Genomic DNA, 22488 nt, shown 5'->3' with positions numbered 1-22488 from the left:
CGGAGCCCCGGCCCGGAGGTCTGTCACGCTGTTTCAGCGCCAGGTGGCCGCTGTTATACCACTTCGGTCCGCGACGATCCTCTAGAGCACTGTGTGTCTCCCCGGACGCGAGCCCGCTCCCCTGAGTAAGAGTCAGCCAGCCGCGGATGGGGAGCATGAGCGGCGGGGTGTGGTCCGGGGTGGTGTGGGTTGAGGGTGGAGGGTCCTGGGGCTGCATTCGCTGCCCCGGAGCGGGGGCAGGGGTAGGGGCTCCCTCGGGGCGTAGGTCTCGAGGCAACTAGGCCGGCGACGTGCCAGAGTTACAGGCTCTGGAATCTGGGGGTGGGGGTGGGGTTTATTGTCGGCAGGGGGTCTCGTGGCGGCTGGGCGCGGTGGGGGAGGTGCCCGAGTTAAGGGTGTGGAGAGTCGGGGTTTCGCGGCCGTGAGGCCGGATTCCGTGACTGAGTTATGAGGGTTGGGGGCGGGAGTTCTGTGAGCAGGGGTCTTGCAGCTGCCGGGCTCGGGGAGGTGCCCTGGTTACACGGTCCGGATTCCTGGGCCACTGCGGTCGCTACTCCCCGCGGTGTTGTTGATAGCTGGTTGCCTGAGGACGCTTCCTAGTCAACCACCTCCAGGGCCCGGGGGCGAGCGGTTCCTTGGTTCCCGTGAGCCTTCTCTCCCCAACGGCCAGGCCCCCCCGCTCCGTCAAGCCTCCCCGAGCGCCTTTCTTGCCCCTCGGTGCTTGTTATTGTTTAAGTGGGAGCGCCTGTGCGCACTGCTTTGCTAGTAAAATTTATTTAATCTTCACCGTAGCTCGGTACTGTTGTGACTGTATTTCCCCCCGTGATTGCCCGACTGCTTGAGCTTGAACCTCTTGTTTCTAACTGCCTTGATTTTAGGAATCTTGTGTGAGACCCGAATCCATTTGTCAGTACATGTTATTAATGGGACTCATCTTTTGAGAGAGGCTAGCTCTCAAGATTATAGGATTAAGACGCTTAACTAGGATTTCGGGGAAGACTAAATTCTGAAGTAAACCATCACCTAGTTTCCAAACACCTTGGAAAATGCAGGGGCCTAAAAGCAACCGATAGGAATTTGTAAAAAGCTAATTTAGGCTTTTTACAAATTCCTTAGGCTCTATTCTGTGTGAAGGAATGACTTGTAATGTTGACAAGCTCCATGGAAGCTATTGAGGTATTTTCTTTTCTCCATATCGTTCTTCTCCCTAGGAGGTCGCTAGCTTTCTGGTGATCAAATATCTGCTGAAATGCTCCACAAGGATCAAGTTTTTTTGTTTGTTTGTTTTGTTTTGTTTTTGGAGACAGAGACTTGCTGTTGTACAGGCTGGAGTGCAGTGGCGCCATCTCGACTCACTGCAACCTCCCACTCCCAGGTTCAAGCAGTTCTCCTGCCTCAGCCTCCTGAGTAGCTGGAACTACAGGTGCACGTCACCACGCCCAGCTAATTTTTGTACTTATAGTAGAGAAGGGGTTTCACCTTGTTGGCCAGGCTGGTCTCGAACTCCTGACCTCAAGTGATCCGTTTGCCTCGGCTTCCCAAAGTGCTGGGGTTACGGCCCTGAGCCACTGTGCCCGGCCAAGTTTGAATCTTCTGCCAGATGGCCGCCTGGGAGGGAGTGGGTGAGTTTAGACAGAGTAAATTGAAACAGGATACTTTCGGTACAGTTTTCCTCAAATGAAGCTTTCAGACAAATACGATTTAACTGTTACACATCTGAGTAGATTTCAGATTATCCTTTTAACATCATTCTGACTTAGGTTCTGATGTACTTTCCTGAGTGGCAGGCAAGGGTGTTTGAGCAAGTGTTTCAGCAATTTGGTATAACCTGAAGGCTAATTTATGCTACTGCCCTTAATCACCATTAAGGGTGTGTATTATTAATAGCTGCTGAAAGACTTCAACATGGTTTTATATATTTATTCACTCTCTCTTTGTATCCTGTCTCCCAGCCTCCCTCTCTTTCCCCCAGCAACAGTATTTACATCTTAGCAATATTTAGGGAAATTTGTCAAAATTTGGGTGTACCCATGGGAGGAAGTTGCTCATGTGGATCCCATCTGCCAGGAGAAAGATGGAGAACCTTTCATTCGGTAGATGGATCTCCGGATGGACGAGAAGTGAGAAACATTGTCCTGGTCACTTTGTCCCTCCCTTTCTTCTAAAGCTCTTTCACTGGCCCCTCCCCCTACCTCACATGTTACCACACTTTGACACCTGTTCTAGGTCCTGTTTCCCTACTCTAGGGTCTCTTTTTCCAGACAAAACTCTTCTCCCACAGCCTTAATGATTGTTTTGAACACTGTTAGATCTTTATTTCCAGTCTGGGTTCTATTCTGAGTTCTAGACATTTTCAGATTGATTTCTTCATATCTCCAGTGTATCCATTATGGATATCTCACATTCAGCTCCTAAACCCCTGTCAGCCTCTGTAGCAGGGGGCATTATCTTGTCCAAATTTGAGGACAAGAATCATGTTTATGTATGTACATATATATATATACACACACACACGTATATATACACATATATATTTGTTTTTTTGCTTGTTTGTTTGTTTTTTGAGACAGAGTCTCACTCTGTCACCCATGCTGGAGTGCAGTGGTGTGATCTCGGCTCACTGCAACCTCTGCTTCCCGTTTTCAAGCAATGGTTCAGCCTCCTGCTATGCCCAGCTAATTTTTTTATTTTTAGTAAAGATGGGGTTTTGTCATGTTGGCCTGGTCTCAAACTCCTGACCTCAAGCGATCCGCCTGTCTTGGCCTCCCAAAGTGCTGGGATTACAGGCGTGAGCCACCGTACCCAGCCACATTTTATATTTTTGATTACACCAGCCTCTAGCACAATGTCCTGCTTTAGGAGGGGAGTCATTTTCCATTTCTCATGCTCCCATAGTAGGGAGGAAATTTGTACTCCACTCTTTGAGAGGGAAAAGGATAGGAGCAACATTTTCCCATCTTTTTGTGACTGATGAATTTGGGAGAAGGAATTGGGCAAACTCAGTTTTTACTGGGTTCTGTTTGTTTATTGGATTTGACTAGACTTAGCAGAATGGGTATGCTCTGGTCTGCTTATATCTATATGATAAGCATAAAGAGCCAAAGGTTAAGATTTAGAGATGTTGGTGTGGATTATGATAACCAGGTATCAATTATTGATTATTTAAATCTCAGTATACTTTACGTTTGCAGGCTGTTTTTTTTGTTTGTTTGTTTTGGTTTTTGAGACAGAGTCTCGCTCTGTCACCTAGGCTGGAGTGTAGTGGCACGATCTTGGCTCACTGCAAGCTCTGCCTCCCAGGTTCACTCCATTCTCCTACCTCAGCCTTCTGAGTAGCTGGGACTACAGGCGCCTGCCACCAAGCCTGGCTAATTTTTTGTGTTTTTAGTAGAGACGGGGTTTCACCATGTTAGCCAGGATGGTCTTGATCTCCTGACCTCGTGATCCGCCCACCTCGGCCTCCCAAAGTGCTGAGATTACAGGCGTGAGCCACCACGCCCGGCTGCAGGCTCTGTTTTTAAGAGGTAAATCTTCATATATGCAAAGACTATAAAGATACAAAACCATAAACAATAAAAGAATTGATCCGTTGATTTCTTTTTTTTTTTTTTTTTTTTTGACAGAGTATTGCTCTGTCATCCAGGCTGTAGTACAGTGGCGTGATCTGGGCTCACTACAGCCTCTGCTTCCTGAGTTCAAGCGATTCTCCTGCCTCAGCCTCCTGAGTAGCTGGGACTACAGAGGTGTGCCACCATGCCTGGCCAATTTTTGTATTTTTAGTGGAGATGGGTTTTGCTATGTTAGCCAGACTGGTCTCAAACTCCTAACCTCAGGTGATCCACTCCCCTTGGCTTCCCAAAGTGCTGGGATTATAGGCATGGGCCACCGCTCCTGGCCTGATCTGTTGATTTCTAAGTGTTAGGTTCTCTGTCATACTTTTTATATGCATTATTTTCTTTTTTCTTCATAATATACTAGAATAAATGATATTTCTGTTTTATAGATTAGGCATAGAGCAGTTAAGGAACATGCTTGAGGTTATTCATGTTGAGATCAATAAGTGATAGAAATGTATTTCAAACTCAGTTCTTTCAATTAAACCGTTTTCCTGAAAACTGTTTATCATCTACATACTATGTACACAGCTACTGGAGAAATAATACTTGGCCGTGATGTCTTGAAAAAAGTTGTGAGTGACTTTATATTGTAGAGTGTCAAATATATAAATAATCTCATTTAGGTTTCTTTCAGCTGATTTATTTTTGGCAACTTAATCCTTAAATTACAGACTTTCTTAATCTATATTGTACCTATGCCATATTTATTAACCCAGTCTCTGTGATTCACCAAGTAATTCTTGAATAATTGTGTAGTTGAAATATGTTTTATGTAAGTTATCACATGCTTTTAGGAGTGAGAAAAAGAAAAGTGGCCGTGACATCTAGAAACTGGTATTGCTAGAAACTAGCCTGGCATTCACAGAAACTTTGTGTTTTTCTGTTAAAGATAAACTATTGTACAGAATGTCAACATCAGATAAGGCCACTTTGTGTCTATGATGGATCAAGACAAAAACATTCCATCAGTGTGTCCGAACAGACAAAACGTAAATATTGTCCAAGAACCAAGATACCAAACATTCCCTTTCCCAGCTGATGTGAGTGACTACTGCTTGTTTACCAGTCACAGCATTAGCCTCCCCCTATATTTTAGATTTATTGAGTGGTACCATCATAGAATTAAACCCACTTCTAACAGTGTTCAATCCTGAGCAAAGCTCCACTTCCTTAAATTAAGCCTTCCCCCAAATCACCCAACACATGTAAGTCTTTTCCAATATCCTCTTACCAGGATACCACAGGGTTCCCCATGGTGTATGTTCTCCGTGCATTCCTTAATGCAATGAGTAGTAAATCCAATTTAACTGTAGTAGTTTTCCTGGTGGTCTTTGGCTGGAGATCATTACCAGGAGAAAACTCATTCGTGTCTTTGACTCTTTAATATTAAAGTCATTATAATCTAATCGGATTAGATATAGGACAAAATTAGAAATGATTAGAAATGTACTTATATCTCGGATAAATCTTATGTTTTAGTTATGGCATATGCTATATTTACTATGGTTGTTTAAAAGTATGTTTTATTTGTACTTTTTGTACTTTTGATTACTGTAAGTTAAAATCAGTTCTATAATTTATAATGTGAAATAATTACAGTAAAGAGAAAGATAAGCATCTATAAATTCAAGAGGGAGATCTTTCAAAGCCTGGTTAGAACAACATGTAAATGAACATGTTAAATTAATAATTGTTATTAGGTTGTAGGGAAACCTTAGTTCCGTGTGAAGGTGGCATATTAACTGCTTTTTTTTTCTTTTTAGATAAATGACATTTCTTTTTTTTCTTTTTTTTTTTTGAGACAGAGTCTCACTCTGTTGCCCAGACTGGAGTGGAGTGGCATGATCTCGGCTCACTGCAACCTCCACCTGCCTGGTTCAAGCGATTCTCCTGCCTCAGTGTCCCCTAGTAGCTGGGATTACGGGTATATACCACCATGCCTGGCTAATTTTTGTATTTTTAGTAGAGACGGGGTTTCGCCATGTTGGCCAGGCTGGTCTCGAACTCCTGACCTCAGATGATCCACCTGCCTCACCCTCCCAAAGTGCTGGGATTACAGGCATGAGCCACCGCCCCCAGCCTAGATAAATGACATTTCTGTTTAAATTCTGTGCAAAATTCTGTAGCAAAATATGTGTATCTCATCATTTTATTCCTATCAGACATAGAATGTTTAAGAAGATTAGAGGATTTTAAGGATTGATTTTTTTTAAACATGAAAACTTGTTTGCTGTTGAGTTCAGAATTTTTACTAGGAAAAATCTTTCATGACTATTAGCAAATTAAAAATGGCTGAAATAGGCCGGGCACGGTGGCTCACGCCTGTAATCCCAGCACTTTGGGAGGCCGAGGTGGGCGGATCACGAGGTCAGGAGATCGAGACCATCCTGGCTAACACAGTGAAAACCTGTCTCTACTAATAATACAAAAAAATTAGCCGGGCATGGTGGCGGGCACCTGTAGTCTCAGCTACTCAGGAGGCTGAGGCAGGAGAATGGTGTGAACCCGGGAGGTGTGAACCCGGGAGGTGGAGCTTGCAGTGAGCCGAGATCACGCCACTGCACTCCAGCCTAGGTGACAGAGCGAGACTCTGTCTCAAAAAAAAAAAAAAAGCTGAAATAAGCTGAGTGTGGTGGCTGGCAGTTATAATCCCAGTGATTCTGGTGGCCAAGGTGGGAGGATCACTTGAGCTTAGCAGTTCAAAGTTACAGTGAACTATGATCGTGCCACTGCACACTAGCCTGGGCAGCAGAGCGAGACCTCATCTCTAAAAAACAAAAAACAACAAAAGAAATTGGCCAGAATATATCAACTTTTGTTGATTTGAAATATATTTTGCTAAAGCTATATATGTAAATATATATATTTCTATTTTTAATTTTTTTTTTTGAGATGGGATCTTGCTCTATTGCCCAGGCTGGAGTACAGTGGCATGCTCATAAGCTCACTGTAGCCTTGATCTCCTGGGCTCAAGTGATCCAATCCTCCTGCCTCAGCTTTCCCAATAGCTGGGACTACAGGATGCACCACTATGCCTGGCTAATTATTTTTATTTTTATTTTTTTAGTAGATATGAGATCTTACTATGTTGCCCAGGCTGGTCTTGACCTCCTGCGCTCAAGTGATCCCACCTTGGCCTCTCAAAGTGCTGGGATTACAAGTGTCAGCCACCAAGCCCAGCCTAAAGCTATGTTTTAAAATCAGTGTTTCTTTTGGTAGTAAATAATAGCATGAAGTTTACATTATGTACTGTTTAGCTGTTATAAGTTTCAACATGTTCTTTTAGGTAAAGCCTGCTTTTCTTCAGTGATAGATATAGATATAGATATAGATATAATCCCAGCACTTTGGGAGGCCAAGGCGGGTGGATCACAAGGTCAGGAGATCGAGACCATCCTGGCTAACATGGTGAAACCCCGTCTCTACAAAAAAATACAAAAAATTAGCCAGGTGTGGTGGCGGGCGCCTGTAGTCCCAGCTGCTCAGGAGGCTGAGGCAGGAGAATTGCTTGAACTCAAGAGGCGGAGGCTGCAGTGAGCTGAGATTGTGCTACTGCACTCCAGCCTGGGCGACAGAGCAAGACTCTGTCTCAAAAAAAAAAAAAAAAAAAAAAAAAAAAAGATTTTTTTTTTAGATAGGACACAAAAAGTACAAACAATAAATTAAAAAATTGATAAATTGGACTTGGTAAAAATTAAAAACTTTCACTGTTAAAAATATATCAAGAAAACTTACAAACCACAGATTGGCAGAAAATATTTTTACAAAGCAAGTTTTGTAAAATATTGCTTTATAAAAATAAAGCAAGTTTAATAAATGACTTTTATCAAGTACATATAAAGAAATCTTACAATTCAATGGTAATAAAACAATCTGCTGGGCTTGGTGGCTCATGCTTGTAGTCGGAACACTTTGGGAGGCCGAGGCAGGAGGATCACTTGAGTCCAGGAATTGAAGAGGTAACATTGAGCTATGATCATACCACTCCAGCCTGGGTAACGTAGTGAGATCCTGTGTCTGCAATAAACAAACAAATGAAAAAACTAGCTGGGGATGGTGGTGCTTGCCTATAGTCCTAGCTGTTCAGGAGGCTGAGGTGGGAGGATTGCTTGAGCCCAGGAGTTCAAGGCTGAAGGTGTACTATGATGGCAACACTGCACTCTAGCCTGGGAAATGTGAGAGCCTGTCTCAAAAAAAAAAAAAAAAGAAAGAAAAGCTAATTTTAACAGAAGGGCAGATTTGAGTAGATACTTTCCCAATGATTATATGCGTGGTAAATAAATAGATGAAAAGATGCTCAACATCATAGTTATCAGAGAAATGCAGATTAAAACCTCAGAGAGATAGCCACTAAATACACAGAATGACTAAGATAAAAATGACTGAAAATACCACGCCTTGGCGAGGATGTGTAGAAATTGCAATTATCATTACAACCCACATACATTCTTATACATTGGAATGTAAATATGGTACTTTATACTTTGAGGAACAGTTTAGCAGTTCAGAAATTAGACAACATCTTGACCAGATAATCAAAAATAGCATCACTAATGAGGGGCAGGTAAATATCATGTGCCTTCTCTTTGTGACACCTTAAAATTTCACCTAATATTTCTGGTGAGAATGCATAATCTATATTTAGTCATGAAGAAACATCAGGCACACCCCAGATAAGGGATGTTCTATTGAAAAGATGTGCTATTACACAGGATTCTTTTACCTGTGTAAATTGGTAAAAGACAAAGAAAGATGGTAGAGATAGATATTCCAAATTAAAGAAGGCAAAAGAGATAAAGCAGTGAAATGCAATCAATACCTAACTTAGATGGGATCCCAAATTAGAAAGAGAAAAATAGGCTGTAAAGGCTGCTATTGAGTCAGTTGACAAAAGTGGAATATGGACAATAGATTAAAAAATCAGTGTTACAAAAGTTGATAATTATGTTGAGGTTATGTAAGAAAATAACCCAATTCTTAAGATACACACACTGAAGAGCTTAGGGGCAAAGGGCTATGATATATGTACTTTATTCTCTGAATAATTTTAGAAAAAATTGTGTTTGTGTGTATGGAGAGAATGACCTTGTGTGCACAAGCAAAGGATGAAGCAAGTGGAGCAAAATCTTAATAGGGAATTAATAAAGACTCTTTGTGTGTTCTTGGTATTATTACTGTAACTTCTCTGTAAGTCAGAAATTATCTCCCAATATTTAAAAAAAAACTTTTTTTTTTTTAAAGTGCTTTGGCTTAAGGATTTAAAGAGCTTTTTGTTTGCTTGCCTTTGTTTTTTGCCAGGGAGGGGGTGTATATGGAGGGTGGTGGTAGTTTTTCATTTTCTTTTTATTTCTGATATTTTAAAGTATATTGTAGGCTTTTTGGAGAAGCTGGGAGAGGCAGTAGGCAGGCATATTTATGATCAATCTTAAGTTTGAATTTCTCAATTTGATAAGTGAGATTGAAAACTAAATGTGGACTAAGTCTACATGTTGATAATTAGGCTAAAAATACGGTGATACAGATATGCTCACTGAAATTTTTTTTTAAAGAATCTGCAAAATGGCTGATAATTTGGATGAGTTTATTGAAGAGCGAAAAGCCAGACTGGCCGAAGACAAAGCAGAGTTGGAAAGTGATCCACCTTACATGGAAATGAAGGTAAACTTAATAATTTTCTTTGAACATGTTTTATTATAATTGTCTATGGAGATTACTCCTGTGTAAATGCAAAACATCCTCTTCTATGAGTGAGAATCTTCTGTTTCGTACTATGCTGTCATTCTGGGAGCCTGACTGCAGACAAGATTGCAGTAATTTTGAATGCAGTTTTTCTTTTGTGATGGTTTATATCTCACAGTGTTTCTCTTATCTCTTGTTGAAGAATTATTTGGTTATAAAATGATTATGAGACCAGTTCTATTACAAAGAACTTCCACAACATAAACAGAATAGTTGTAAAAGCGAGTTTATAGTCTATGTGAAAAAATTGAATTTAATTAGTTTAAAAAGTTTTTTTGAAATCTGCAAAAGTGAATTTATTAATTTATTTTGTACTATTTGTGTTTCTTAATATAAATTTCTTAAAATAATTGCTTTTTTTTTTTTTTTTTTTTTTTTTTGAGATAGAGTCTCGCTTTGTTGGCCAGGCTGGACTGTGGTGGTGTAATCTCAGCTCACCACAACCTCCGCCTCCCAGGCTCAAGTGATTCTTCTGCCTCAGCCTCATGAATAGCTGGGACTACAGGTGCCCGCCACTATGCCTGGCTAATTTTTGTATTTTTAGTAGAGTTGAGGTTTCACTATGTTGGCCAGGCTGGTCTTGAACTCCTGACCTTGAGATCCACCTGCCTCGGCCTCCCAAAACGCTGAGATTACAGGCATGAGCCAGTGTGCCTGGCTTAAAATAATTGTTTCTTAAAGCAATGTCTGAAAGGCTTTCTTAAAGCTTTCCTTGTTTAGGTGAAACTGATTTATCCATTTAGCAAATACTTACTGAGATTGTGTTAGGTATTATGCTAAGCTCTGAGAATACAGCACTGATTAGAGTGTTGTGGCACCTTCTCAGGGCTCAGTGTATGTAATAAGATACAGCATGTAGTTTAATCTGTGCCATATGGTTCATCATAATGACAGTAACCATATATATTGGTTTGTTCAAGATGATTCTGGTTTACCTGTTGTCCAGTGTTTTTTTCTGGTTTAGCATTTGTCCTGGACAAAGGTATCTTGGCTGAGATGATAAATAATATAGATACTATAGATACCCTAATTACAATTTTACTCACATGGCTAACATTTATTGAGTACTAGCTATGGACAAGGCATATTCTAAGAGGTTATATTTCACAGTAATCTAAGAGGTAAGTGCTGTTATTGTAATTTTCCAGATGAGTAAACTGAGGCAAGTTAAGTAATGAGACTAAGGCAGTAGAGTCGGTGGAAGTAGGCTTTGACCCCTGGCAGCCTGGCTCCAGTGCGTGTCCTCGGAACCAACATAATAGGTTGCCTTTCTTCCATAATAACCTGTCATGTACCAGGAATGCCAAGGACTTTATATGTATCATTTTATTTAATCATAATATCCCTGTTAAGTAGGTGAAATTTTTTTGTTTTATGGATTAAGAAAGTGAAGCTCACAGGAGTTAAGTAATTTGTCCAGGTCCACACAGTGGTGGATTCAGGAGTGGAACCTTTATGCAGCTCCAGAGTCTATCTCTTAACCACTCTTCAGTAGTTAGGACCAGCTTATGGCTTTGGAGTTACATAATTTGGAGTACATAGCTTTAAAGACAGTTTTGTTATAATTTCTAACATTAATTTGTACATAAATAATTTTAAGTCTTAGTTCAAGTATCATCTGCTCAGTGAGGCCTTGTAGTCCCCCAGCATTTCTGGGCCTCCTTACTTTAATCTGTTTTTTTTTTTTTTTCATAACCCCTTCCTGCCACTGTCTACATAACACGTAATCTAATCATGTGTTGAGTTCGTTATGTGTCCCCCCAGTAGTTTATAAGCTTCATGATGGCAGAAATTCTTCTATTTTTTAAAACTCTTATACTTTCAATGCTTGACAAAATGTTTGGCACTTAATGGGAACTCAGTAAATATTTGTTAGTAAGTGAATGAGTTAAATATTAGAATATCTATTATAAAATTAAAATACCTTTGGTGAATTCCTCAAATCTTACACTTAGTTTCTTCTGTGATGTACTGTGTAATTTCATCAAACTGTTTAATTAAAATTTGAGATGGTTTGTATATTTCATGGTTTTTTTTTTTCCTCTTGCCTTTGTAAACATTATATCTCTTTCAGGGAAAGTTGTCAGAGAAGCTTTCTGAAAACAGTAAGATACTGATCTCTATGGCTAAGGAAAACATACCACCAAATAGTCAACAGACCAGGGGTTCCTTAGGTATGTCATTAGATGTGCTAAACTTATTTTAAGATATCCTTAGTGGACTCTTCTGAAAGAGGTTTGTCTTGTCAGAAAAAAAGATTTATTTGGAATCCTAGTAATTTTTCTTTCTGGAATCTTATGTAAGTCAATATGGTCTACATATGAAATAGAACTCATACTGAAAACTTTGTACTTGTTTTATGTGATACTGCATTGGTTATGATTTGTGGAACTTATAGAAGAAGGTATGTATAACATAACTTAAAAATTGAAAACTTTGAAAGGAGTTTGTGTGTGTGTGTGAGAGAGAAGAGAAACTTTTATTTGTTGATCGAAAATGGTGAACTTGCTTATTTAAAAATTAAAGAAATATGCTTAAAGGGTACAAAATGCTGTTTGGTGAAAGACTTTTAATTATTGATGATCATGTTGGAATTGTAAAGAAGTTAATACATAGCCATACTAATGCGTTGATTATGGTATGGTATGAAAATATTTGGAAACTTTTGCCAGGTGCGGTGGTTCACACCTGTAATCCCAGCACTTTGGGAGGCTGAGGCTGGCGGATCATGAGGTCAGGAGATTGAGACCATCTTGGCTAACACCGTGAAACCCCGTCTCTACTAAAAATACAAAAAATTAGCCGGGCTCAGTGGCGGGCGCCTATAATCCCAGCTACTCGGGAGGCTGAGGCAGGAGAATGGCATGAACCCAGGAGGCGGAGCTTGCAGTGAGCCGAGATAGCGCCACTGCAGTCTGGCCTGGGTGAAAGAGCGAGACTCTGTCTCAAAAAAAAAAAAAACAAAAGAAAATATTTGGAAACTTTGTACCACATTTTGGCTTGGTAGGTATACATTTTAAAAAAAGAAAATGTATGAATATGTAAAATTTTTTGTTTATTAAAGACAGGGTCTCTCTCTCTCTCTCTCTCTCTCTGTCACTCAGGCTGGAGTGCAGTGGCATGATCATAGTTCAGTGTTATCTTGAACTCCTGGGTTCAAGCAATCCTCCTGTCTCGGCCTCCCAAAGTATTACGATTACAGGCCTGAGCCACTGTGCCCAGTCTGTATGAGAGAGAGAGAGAGAGAGAGAAAGAAGAGAAAAAGAAAAAAAATATATATATATATATTTTTTTTTTTTTTTTTTTTCAAGGCTGAGTCTGGCCCTGTTGCCCAGGCTGGAGTGCAGTGGCACGATCTTGGCTCACTGCCACCTCCACCTCCCAGGTTCAGGCGATTCTCCTGTCTCAGCCTCTCAAGTAGCTGGGATTACAGGCGCATGCCACCACACTCAGCTAATTTTTTATATTTTTGGTAGAGACAGGGTTTCGCCATGTTGGCCAGGCTCGAACTCCTGACCTCAGGTGATCTGCCCACCCACCTTGGCCTCCCAAAGTGCTGGGATTACAGGTGTGAGCCACTGTGCCCGACCTGTATGAATATTTTTAATGTGCATTTTGTGATTTATTGATGACAAACTTTTTCACAAAAAGAAAATCAACTATGATAAGTTCATTTGATTAAAGCATTGTTCTCAAACAGACAGCTTTTCATGGCTGTAGGTATACTCCTAAATTGCTTTTGTGTGCCAGTGGATACAAGGGGATGCCGGCCAAGAAATTGAATAGTTAGTAAGCTTTGTCTCTCCATTAGACAAATAGCTCAAAGTGGGTGCCCTACTTTTAATATCAGATACATAGATAACTCTTTCCATTTTGAATCTCTTATAAATTATTAATATACAGCATTAGTGAACTAAAGTATTATATATTGGTAAAATTTTTTAATCTCTAAGGCTCTCAATTTTTTTTCTGTGAAATAAGTTTGATTACCTTCCAGCCCTATGTTTTTATGAATCTAAATTTTAATTATTCCAAGAGATAATTTTTAAAAAGTTTAATAGTAGGTTATCTCAAGCACTAAGGTCGCTAAGGTTAGACAGAATCCCTTTTAAATTCTAGGGTTACAGCTTGCTTTGGATTGGGCTGTGACGCCTTTATGACCTGTCAGGAGCTAAACTTTGTTTCCTTATGACATCTGTCTCAAAAAGTCATTATGGGCGAAAGTTAAATATGTGAAAAGATGGCTGGCACTTAATTGGTACACAATAAATATTAATTTCTTTTTCTCCTTTACATCATTTTTTTTTTTTTTGAGACAGGGTCTTACTCTGTCGCCCAGGCTGGAGTGCAGTGGCATAATCTTGGCTCACTGCAACCTCCACTGTCCAGGCTTAAGTGATTCATCCTCCCTCCTCAGCCTCCAAGTAGCTGAGACCACAGGTGAGCACCACCATGCCGGCTAACTTTTTTTATATACATATATTTTCTGTAGAGGTGGTGTTTTGCTATGTTGCCCAGGCTGGTCTGGTCTCGAACTCCCTAGCTCAAGCCATCCACCTGCCTCAGCCTCCCAAAGTTCTGGGATTACAGGTATGAGCCACTTGTGCCTGGCCTTCCATCTTTTTAAAAGTAGTTTTTCAGGCTGGGCGTGGTGGCTCATGCCTGTAATCCCGACACTTTGGGAGGCTGAGGCCAGCAGATCACTTGAGGTCAGGAGTTCAAGACCAGCCTGGCCAACATGGTGAAACCCTGTCTCTACTAAAAATACAAAAAAATTAGCCCAGCATGGTGGCGCAGGCCTATAATCCTAGCTACTTGGGAGGCTGAGGTGGGAGGATCACCTGAACCTAGGAGGCAGAGGTTGCAGTGAGCCGAGATCATGCCCCTGCACTCCAGCCTGGGTGACAGAGAGAGACTCCATCTCAATAAAAAAAAAAAAAATGTAGTTGTTTGAATTGTCTTAGGAATTATTCTTTGATCATTACATTCACATATGATGGAGAGTTAAAAGTATAACTGAAAGACGGTGACCTCTGCCTTTTCATTAATTGATGTTACTTGGGCCTCTGACCTAAGCCGACTTCTCATCTTATACACTCCCCGAGTGTCCATATCCGCTCACAGGGCTTTATTTACTATTAGTGTGTTCATGACTTCTGAATCTGTATCCCCAGTCCCAGGTTCTATTGCGAACTTGACCCATATGTCTGATTTTCTATTGGACATTTGTACTTGTATGTATGGCATGGGCTCAAAATCAAAATTTGCAAAATTAACTTATACTCTTGTCAAACTTACTAGTGCTCCCCATCTCACTGAGCTGGCTGCCTAGTCATCCTTGATTTCCTGTCTTCTCTTGTCTCCTATATCAAGCAGTTACACAAGTCTAGTTGATTCTGATGCATAAATCTCAAATAAGGTCACTCTGCTGTAATCCCACTGACTTTCTTTTATGCAGGCCTCTGTTGTCTGTCAGATTTTTGTAAAAGCTTCCTAGTGTTTTTGGTGGTTGTTTTGTTTTACAGTCTAGCCCCCTGTACCAAATCTCTGTATGTTTTTTATATATTTGCATAAAATAAATCTGGTCATATTAGTCTCTGCTTCAAACCCTTTGATGCCTTCTTTTTTTCTTATATGATAAATTTGCCATCTTAATACTTCTGCTAGATTGGGTTGGTCAGTCTTGTCATGTGCTTCTAGAGGATTTGTTCTCCTCGTGAAGAGTAGTTTTGAACTTATTCAGCTTCTCTTTTGTACCACAGTGACATGCCAACTTGTCTCCCATTGTATTTCCACTGCCTAGCACAGCGCGCAGCACTTACTGCTTGGAAAAGATGTTTTAAACCAACGAGTTAATGTCCCCATTGCAAAAATAAAACTAATTCTCTTGGGTGTGTTGACTTTAATTTTCATGGAATGCTTCTTCCATTGCCATCTGAAACCATTTGATGCACATGGAATTTTATTAAAGAACAATATATAATTTGACTAATTTTATACTGCATAAGCATTTAGTTACTGACCTCCTGCCTGATTAATTGTGGCTTTAAAATTCAGTCAAATACATAGTTTCTCACACTGGGAAAAATGTAAAATTATTTGGCAACTAAGGGTTTTCCTTAAGTGGTCTCATTTAGGAATTATAAAAAACAGGTCTAATATAGGTCAAATTTGGAAATTAGGTATTAAAGCACTGTAACATCATAGTTTGAATAATTAAGCATAGTGTAGTAATCAGTGATATATAAACTGGACATACTCATTTTATCCAATGAAAACAATCTATTGATAGCTCATAGTACAACTATCATACAACACTATGATTTTATAAATTCTTTTCTGTTAGATACTGATGATATTCATGGTTAATTCCATGTAGCTCTTTCTATCACCATTTATACGTTTCATAAAAGGATTTGAGGTAGCATTACAGTGACTTCTGATACCAGCTACCTGGAGTTGGACCAAACTTCACAGGTTAAGGGCATAGGCCTCCACAAGACTGCCTTCACTTCAGACTCCAGCTGCAAGTTCAAGGGTCACCAGGACACCCTCAGGTCTGACCATCTGGCTATAAATTTGGGGGTTTCCCCTATCCCCTCAAGTTCAATAATTCATAAGAATGACTCACAGAACTCAAGAAAGCACTATACTTATGGTCACAGTTTTATAGCATAAGTATATGAAGTAGAACCAGCCAAAGGGAGAGACACATAGGGTAAGGTCTGGGAGGGTCCAAACATGAAGCATCTGTTAGTCTCAGGGAGACATTACCCTCCTAGAACATCAATATGTGACCGGACACAGAATATTGCCAATCAGCCTCACCTGAGCCTGAGTGTCCAGAGTTTTTACTGGATTTTCGTTATGTAGGAATGATTGGTTGAATCATTGCTTCTTGGCTTGATCTCTAGCCCTGCTACATTCATTCCTCTTAGGCCTGGCTGATGTCACATGGTGCAAAGGCCCAACCCTCAAATCACATGGTTGGTTTTTCTGGCATGACCAGCTTCTGTTTTTGTCATCTCTGTAGCATAAACTCTCTGGGGGTTCACAATGATTCACTTTGTTAGTATAAACTGTTAGGTATGGTCCAAGGTACCCACTGTGAATAATAAAGACATTCCCATCATCTGGTAAATTTTAAGGTCAAACCCGCTAGGGGCTCACAATGATTTACCTTGTTAGTGTAAACTATTAGGTGTGGTCCAAGGTGTCCACTGTGAATAATAAAGACATTCCCATTGTCTGGAAAATTTTAAGGATTTAGAGGTTACCTCCCAGGAACTGGAGACAAAGGCCATTCAATTTTTTTTTTCTTTTTTATTTTCCAAGCCCAGAGAAAGTAGCAGTCCAATTTTTTTTATTACACATAGAATGTACATGATTTAGTTCATATAAGCTAATAAAAAATGTCTTTAATAAGGAGTTTGTCAGAATACTAGTAATATTAAATTAAGAGAAAGTCACCTAAAAGTGATCTATAAAAGATCTTTTATCTGCCTAAACTGTTTCTAGCCATAATATTTGTGTTTATTTCGTTAAAAGAAATTCTTACTAACTTACTGTTTAACAACCATTACTGGTATTATTAACAATAATCAATATTGTTGAAATACTTACATTAATCTTTTAAATGCTCCCATTAATCTTTTAAAAATGTTTTGATACAAATGTGTGAAGGTCTTAAAACATGTAGTTTCCCCCCACCACCCGGTTTTTTTAAGGGAGAGGATCTTACTCTGTCATCCAGGCTGGTGTGCAGTGGCACCATAATAGCTTACTGTAGCTTAAAACTCCTGGGCTCTGGGGATCTTCCTGCCTCAACCTCTCGACTAGCTAGGACTACAGGCTCAGGCCACCATGCCTGACTAATTTTTAAATTTTTTGTAGAGATAGAGTCTTGGTATGTTGCCCAGGCTGGTTTTGAACCCTTGGGTTCAAACGATCCTCCCTTCTCTGGCTCCTAAGTAGTTGAGACTATAGGTTTGTGCCACTGCATCTGTCTAGTTGTAGTTTTAATTATTTGTTTTGAGATGGAGTCTCGCTCTGTTGCCCAGGCTGGAGTGCAGTGGCGCGATCTCTGCTCACTGCAACCTTTGCCTCCTGGGTTCAAGCGATTCTCCTGCCTCAGCCTCCTGAGTAGCTGAGATTACAGGTGCCTGCCACAACACCCGGCTACTTTTTTTGTGCTTTTCATGGAGATGGGGTTTCACCATCTTAGTCAGGCTGGTCTCGAACTCCTTACCTCAAGTAATCCACCCACCTCGGCTTCCCAAAGTGCTGGGATTACAGGCGTGACCCACAGCACCCAGCCTTGTTGTTTTAATTATCATTCCTCTTTGTCTTAGGTTTATCCTGTTGTAAACTAAATCACAGATACTCTTCTACAGTTTTTACTCATTTTGTATGAGTCAAATGGGTCCTTGTAGTAATACCTTTATAGCTGAAATTTAAGAGTACAGTGTCTCCTCAATTAGTCACATCTCCTTGTAAGTCACCCATTGTGTTAAGGCCTATTATTATTTCCTATAATTTGTCTTTTGATTATTTTTACATAATGCTTTTTCATGGTAGTATAATAATGAAAAGAAAGTAAATGTTCCATGGTAATTTGTTTCATAATTATGATGAATGCTCTGTTAGAAGGTAAATTAATTATGAAGAAGTTATATACTTCAGTCTTTAAGTATTTTATGTAAGCCACAACTGCTATAGAAACCAAATACTTCTAATTACTATAGTTCTGAAGCATAGTGTTAACTATCGTAGGGTCATTGATGTTATACTTGATGAAGTGACATCACTTCAAATGACCCTAAAATGACATGAATGCTTTACTTGCTACTAGATCCATCAGAAGACAACAGCACAATAAGTAAGCCTCACCGTGTTCCTTAGCTCATTAAGTCAATTGAGATGCTATTGTTAATGCATGGTTTAAAAGAATAGGATATTTACATTGTTCTATACGGTTCCTAATTTTATATCTGTGACTTACCTCTAATGCCATAAAATGTTGGTACAAGATGACAAAAATAAGAATTAAAAAGTTAGTGTTTTCTGTTGACTAAACATTAAGTTAATAAAGTTATAAATAACTCAGAAGGCATTATATATTGTTACTTGTCTGTTGAGACAATTTTACAATACTATTTTAATTAATAGTGAAAAACAAATACTCTTAGTAAATAAAAATTTAACTTAATATGAATAATAGGCCGGGGGCAGTGGCTGAGGCCTGTAATCCCAGCACTTTGGGAGGCCGAGGTGGGCAGATCATAAGGTCAGGAGTTTGAGACCAGCCTGGCCAATATGGTGAAACCCCATCTCCACTAAAAATACAAAAATTAGTCAGGTGTGGTGGCAGGCGTCTGTAATCCTAGCTACTTGAGAGGCTGAGGCAGGAGAATCACTTGAAGCCGGGAGGTGGAGGTTGCAGTTAGCCAAGATTGCACCACTGCACTCCAGCCTGGGCAACAGAGTGAGACTTCGTCTCAAAAAAAAAAAAAAAAAATATATATATATATATATATATATACACACATGTATATATGAATAATAATGTAAATGAAAATGAATTATGTTTTTCTTTCCATTCTTCCACATAAACCCACCAAGTAGAATTGGAAAACAGCAGTAAAAGCCACCTTAAACATACACTTTTTATAAATTTGTAAATTGCTTGTTCCTGGATGGGAAGGCAGTGTGTTGGCATCATCCTGGCAGCATTGTTGTCTTTTACTCCTTGGCACAGTAGAACATCCATTGTGACCCTATGTGACTAGTGATATGTAACTTTGGTAACTACCTCTCTATGCAGTCAGACCGCTAACAGGAGAAATGGAATATTAAGTATAGTATATTTTTCCCCCTCACCTTTTCTCATTTCTTCCTCTGGCTCAGGCACTCATTCATATATTCATTTGCAGATTTATTCGATGAACATTTTCTTGGGTTAAAGTTATGTGCCAGCATTATAAAATTGAATAGCGCATGGGCCTTGCCTTCATAGATTTTATAGTTTAGTTTTATGTATGATGTTCCATTCTGAACATGAGAATCAAAACTTTCTCTCTTTAGGCTTAAATTCTGTATCTTTAAAAAAAGGTTAAGATTCCTTCAAAAGGAAACAGTTCCTTTCTAGGATGATTTAAAATTCCAAGCATATGGAATGCTTTAGTTTCTTTCGGAAGAGAGTTAGAAGCATGTGTAAGAGGTGTCCCTAAGGAATCCTCTGTTACACCCTCTATCATCAAGGAGTTAAATAGGCCAGAAATGTTTATCAAGAGAATTCCAGTGTTGATAGCGGTAAGTGGATTTTAGTATTCTGTAAGAATCCATAAACATCTACTTATGTTTATATTACACTGGCCTTTTCCCTGCCTGAAATGTTTCAGTGATGTAGTAAGGCAGTGATATGACACATTCTTGAAAAGTTCCCATCATTCAGCTACATTGTGAGAAATAAGGCACAAAATGGTGATTTTTATTATCAGTTTATAAACTACAGTCAAATTTTATTTCATCTATAGTGCTCATAGCTGAATCTTTATGGAAAGTTTTGGCTGGGCCTGGTGGTGCATGCCTGTAGTCCTAGCTACTCGGGAGGCTGAGATGGGAGGATTGCTTGAGGCCAGGAGGTTGAGGCTGCAATGTGCCATGATCATGCCACTGCACTCAAGCCTGGATAACAGAGCGAGACTCCGTCTCAAGAAAAAAAAAAAGACAAGTTTTATTTTGTTTAGAAATGATAATTTTTTAATACTATAGTATTATGTGTATAGTAGGACTAAAAAAGGGATGAAGCTTCAGAAATCTGAATACTCATCTAATGTCTATACTTCTTGACATAGTATTTTATTATTGAAGATTTTAAAAGTATATAATTTGATTTTTGATAGCCTTGTTGAGATATAATTTACACGCCATAACATTTACCTATTCAAAGTGTACAATTCAATGGTTTTTAGTATATTTACAAGTTGTACAGTCATCATTGTCATCATCCCTAAATGTTATTTGATTTTTAAATTTTGTGTAAGGAAATACTACTCAAATTCGAAGTTTTTCTTCAAAAATTAACATCCATTTACAGAGTTTCTGTTTGGGATGATGAAAAAATTCTGGAAATGGATAGTGGTGTTGGTTGTACAACATTGTAAATGTACTTAATGCCACTGAATTGAATGCTTGAAATGATTAAAATGGTAGGTTTTTTATTATATACATTTTACCACAATAAAAATTAATATCCATTTTTATGAAATCAGAAGTGGTTTAACTTTAGAAGTTTTTAGGAATTTCATCCTATCTGAATGCTCTTTGATAAAAAAAAGAAAATTAAAAAAAAAATGTCGTCCTAAGCAACACATAGCCCTAATGATTTTTTCTCAGAAACATGTTATATTAAAGATATTCTTATATGCCAAAAAAAATCATGTTATTAGTTTTCCTAGACTGAAAATGATGCATTAAAATTGTTGTTGGTATATATTTTTATAGAAATTAGTGCATAATTAAGTGAAGAAGTAAAGATAATTAGCTTTTCTTTAATTTTGCTGTGCTTGAGAAAGCAAGATGCCAAACAATGCTGGACTACTTGTCTTAACTGGGGGAAAAAGTAAATATAATGCACACATGCATATAAATACGTATATGATAATATAAAAGTATCTGTTTATAGGTGCATTAAAAAAATTCTCTGCATGGAGACAAATAACAATGTTGTTCTGGACAGGAGAACAGGGTGGCTAGGGCTCATGGGTGAGAATGATACTTTTGATAATATTTTTGATTATGTGAATGTATTATCTATTGAGACATTTTAAGTAAAAAACCCTAATCCTACTCTTGGAGTCAGCATAATTCTGTTCCTTCTTACTGTGCTTTGTTACAGGAAGTAGAACTTTGAGATTGGTTTGAAAATGAATTATACTAAGAAGTTGTTTTTTTTTCTAGGAATTGATTATGGATTAAGTTTACCACTTGGAGAAGACTATGAACGGAAGAAACATAAATTAAAAGAAGAATTGCGGCAAGATTACAGACGTTATCTTACTCAGGTAATAAGTTCTATTAATGAGTTGGGTTTAATGTTTCAGAATTCAGCTCCTAAATTTGTTTTCATAAGGTATTAGTCATATGTGTTAATTTTTAGGTTTTCAGTGGTACTAGCAAAGTAGTATTCCAGTCAAAGTTAAGTGGCATATATGACATTGATAGAGAAAAAAATATTGCTGAGAACTGGTGCCATAGAATAATACAGACTTTTGACCTTTTGACTAAGGCAGTGGATTCTAATTTTAAGTGAGATCGTTAATTATGGTTTTTCATGTTTTCTATAAAGTTGTCATGGTTTGAAGTAGTCCAATCATGGTTTCCCACTCTTCTACACCCGCCAACTATGTATTAAAATGACATGTGGAGTTCTAGTTGCTAATTATTTTCCTATGAGCCAAACTTATAAAATTACATTTAATTATTTAGCCACTAAAGCTTTTGTTTTATGATCTCATGTTTTACTTAGCAGAACTCTTGAGTATTTTTTTTAAATTATATAATGGCCAAAGGTTTATTGTAAGTTTTAAATTTAGGTTATAAAATTATTTTAAACAATTGTGATGTTTGTTGTCATCTCAAAATATTCTTTAGTTTTTTACTGCTTTATGTTTGTTCCAAATGTACAAATGTCTCTTATTCTGATTTACACATGGAGAGAATGAACTTTGACTTAATACACTTTGTCAATGGTTTGTTTCCCTTGACTTTAGGGCATTACACAAGGGAAAAGAAAGGTAGGATTGTCTGCAATATGTCCTCCTTCAGTTTTTTCTTTCTTTTTTTTTCTTTTACGATCTAGTAGGTTGCAATCATTTGCATTTATGAGATTCAAACCAATTAGGAAAACTGGTTCATTTGTGATTTTGAGATGTTTGAATGGCACCATTTTGTATTCTTGCTTTTAGCAGATGACAGCATACACATTATAATTTTCCATTAATATAGTCATTACTTTTGATTCCTGCTTTGCATTTGTGTTTATTGCTTGCTTATGCATTCTTTTTGAATATTCTGCAGTTAAGTCTGTTTTCAGCATGCAATTTTTTGTTTCTCAAATTACACTAATCAC

The 22488-nt window shown here is 38.6% G+C and overlaps 1 protein-coding gene across 14 annotated transcripts in view; it reads left to right on the top strand.

Moving 5' to 3' along the window:
• Positions 1–22488, top strand: part of CSPP1 (centrosome and spindle pole associated protein 1) — a 137720-nt gene continuing 115232 nt past the window's right edge. For 5 of the 14 annotated variants that reach the window (XM_030795206.1, XM_030795217.1, XM_030795210.1 and 2 more), the window contains exons 1-5: positions 41–125; positions 9167–9275; positions 11431–11530; positions 21318–21421; positions 22130–22153. In XM_030795206.1, coding sequence (XP_030651066.1) covers positions 9177–9275; positions 11431–11530; positions 21318–21421; positions 22130–22153 — 327 coding nt within the window. In that variant the 5' untranslated portion in view covers positions 41–125; positions 9167–9176. Of the gene's footprint in view, positions 126–9166; positions 9276–11430; positions 11531–13777; positions 13797–21317; positions 21422–22129; positions 22154–22488 lie in introns of those variants that run through there. The other 9 variants (XM_030795214.1, XM_030795213.1, XM_030795212.1 and 6 more) reach the window with 6 other exon arrangements.

The sequence above is a fragment of the Nomascus leucogenys genome, chromosome 16, assembly GCF_006542625.1.
Source record: "Nomascus leucogenys isolate Asia chromosome 16, Asia_NLE_v1, whole genome shotgun sequence".
NCBI classification, from domain to species: Eukaryota; Metazoa; Chordata; class Mammalia; order Primates; family Hylobatidae; genus Nomascus; species Nomascus leucogenys.
This window is presented reverse-complemented; position numbering and strand designations above follow the sequence as displayed.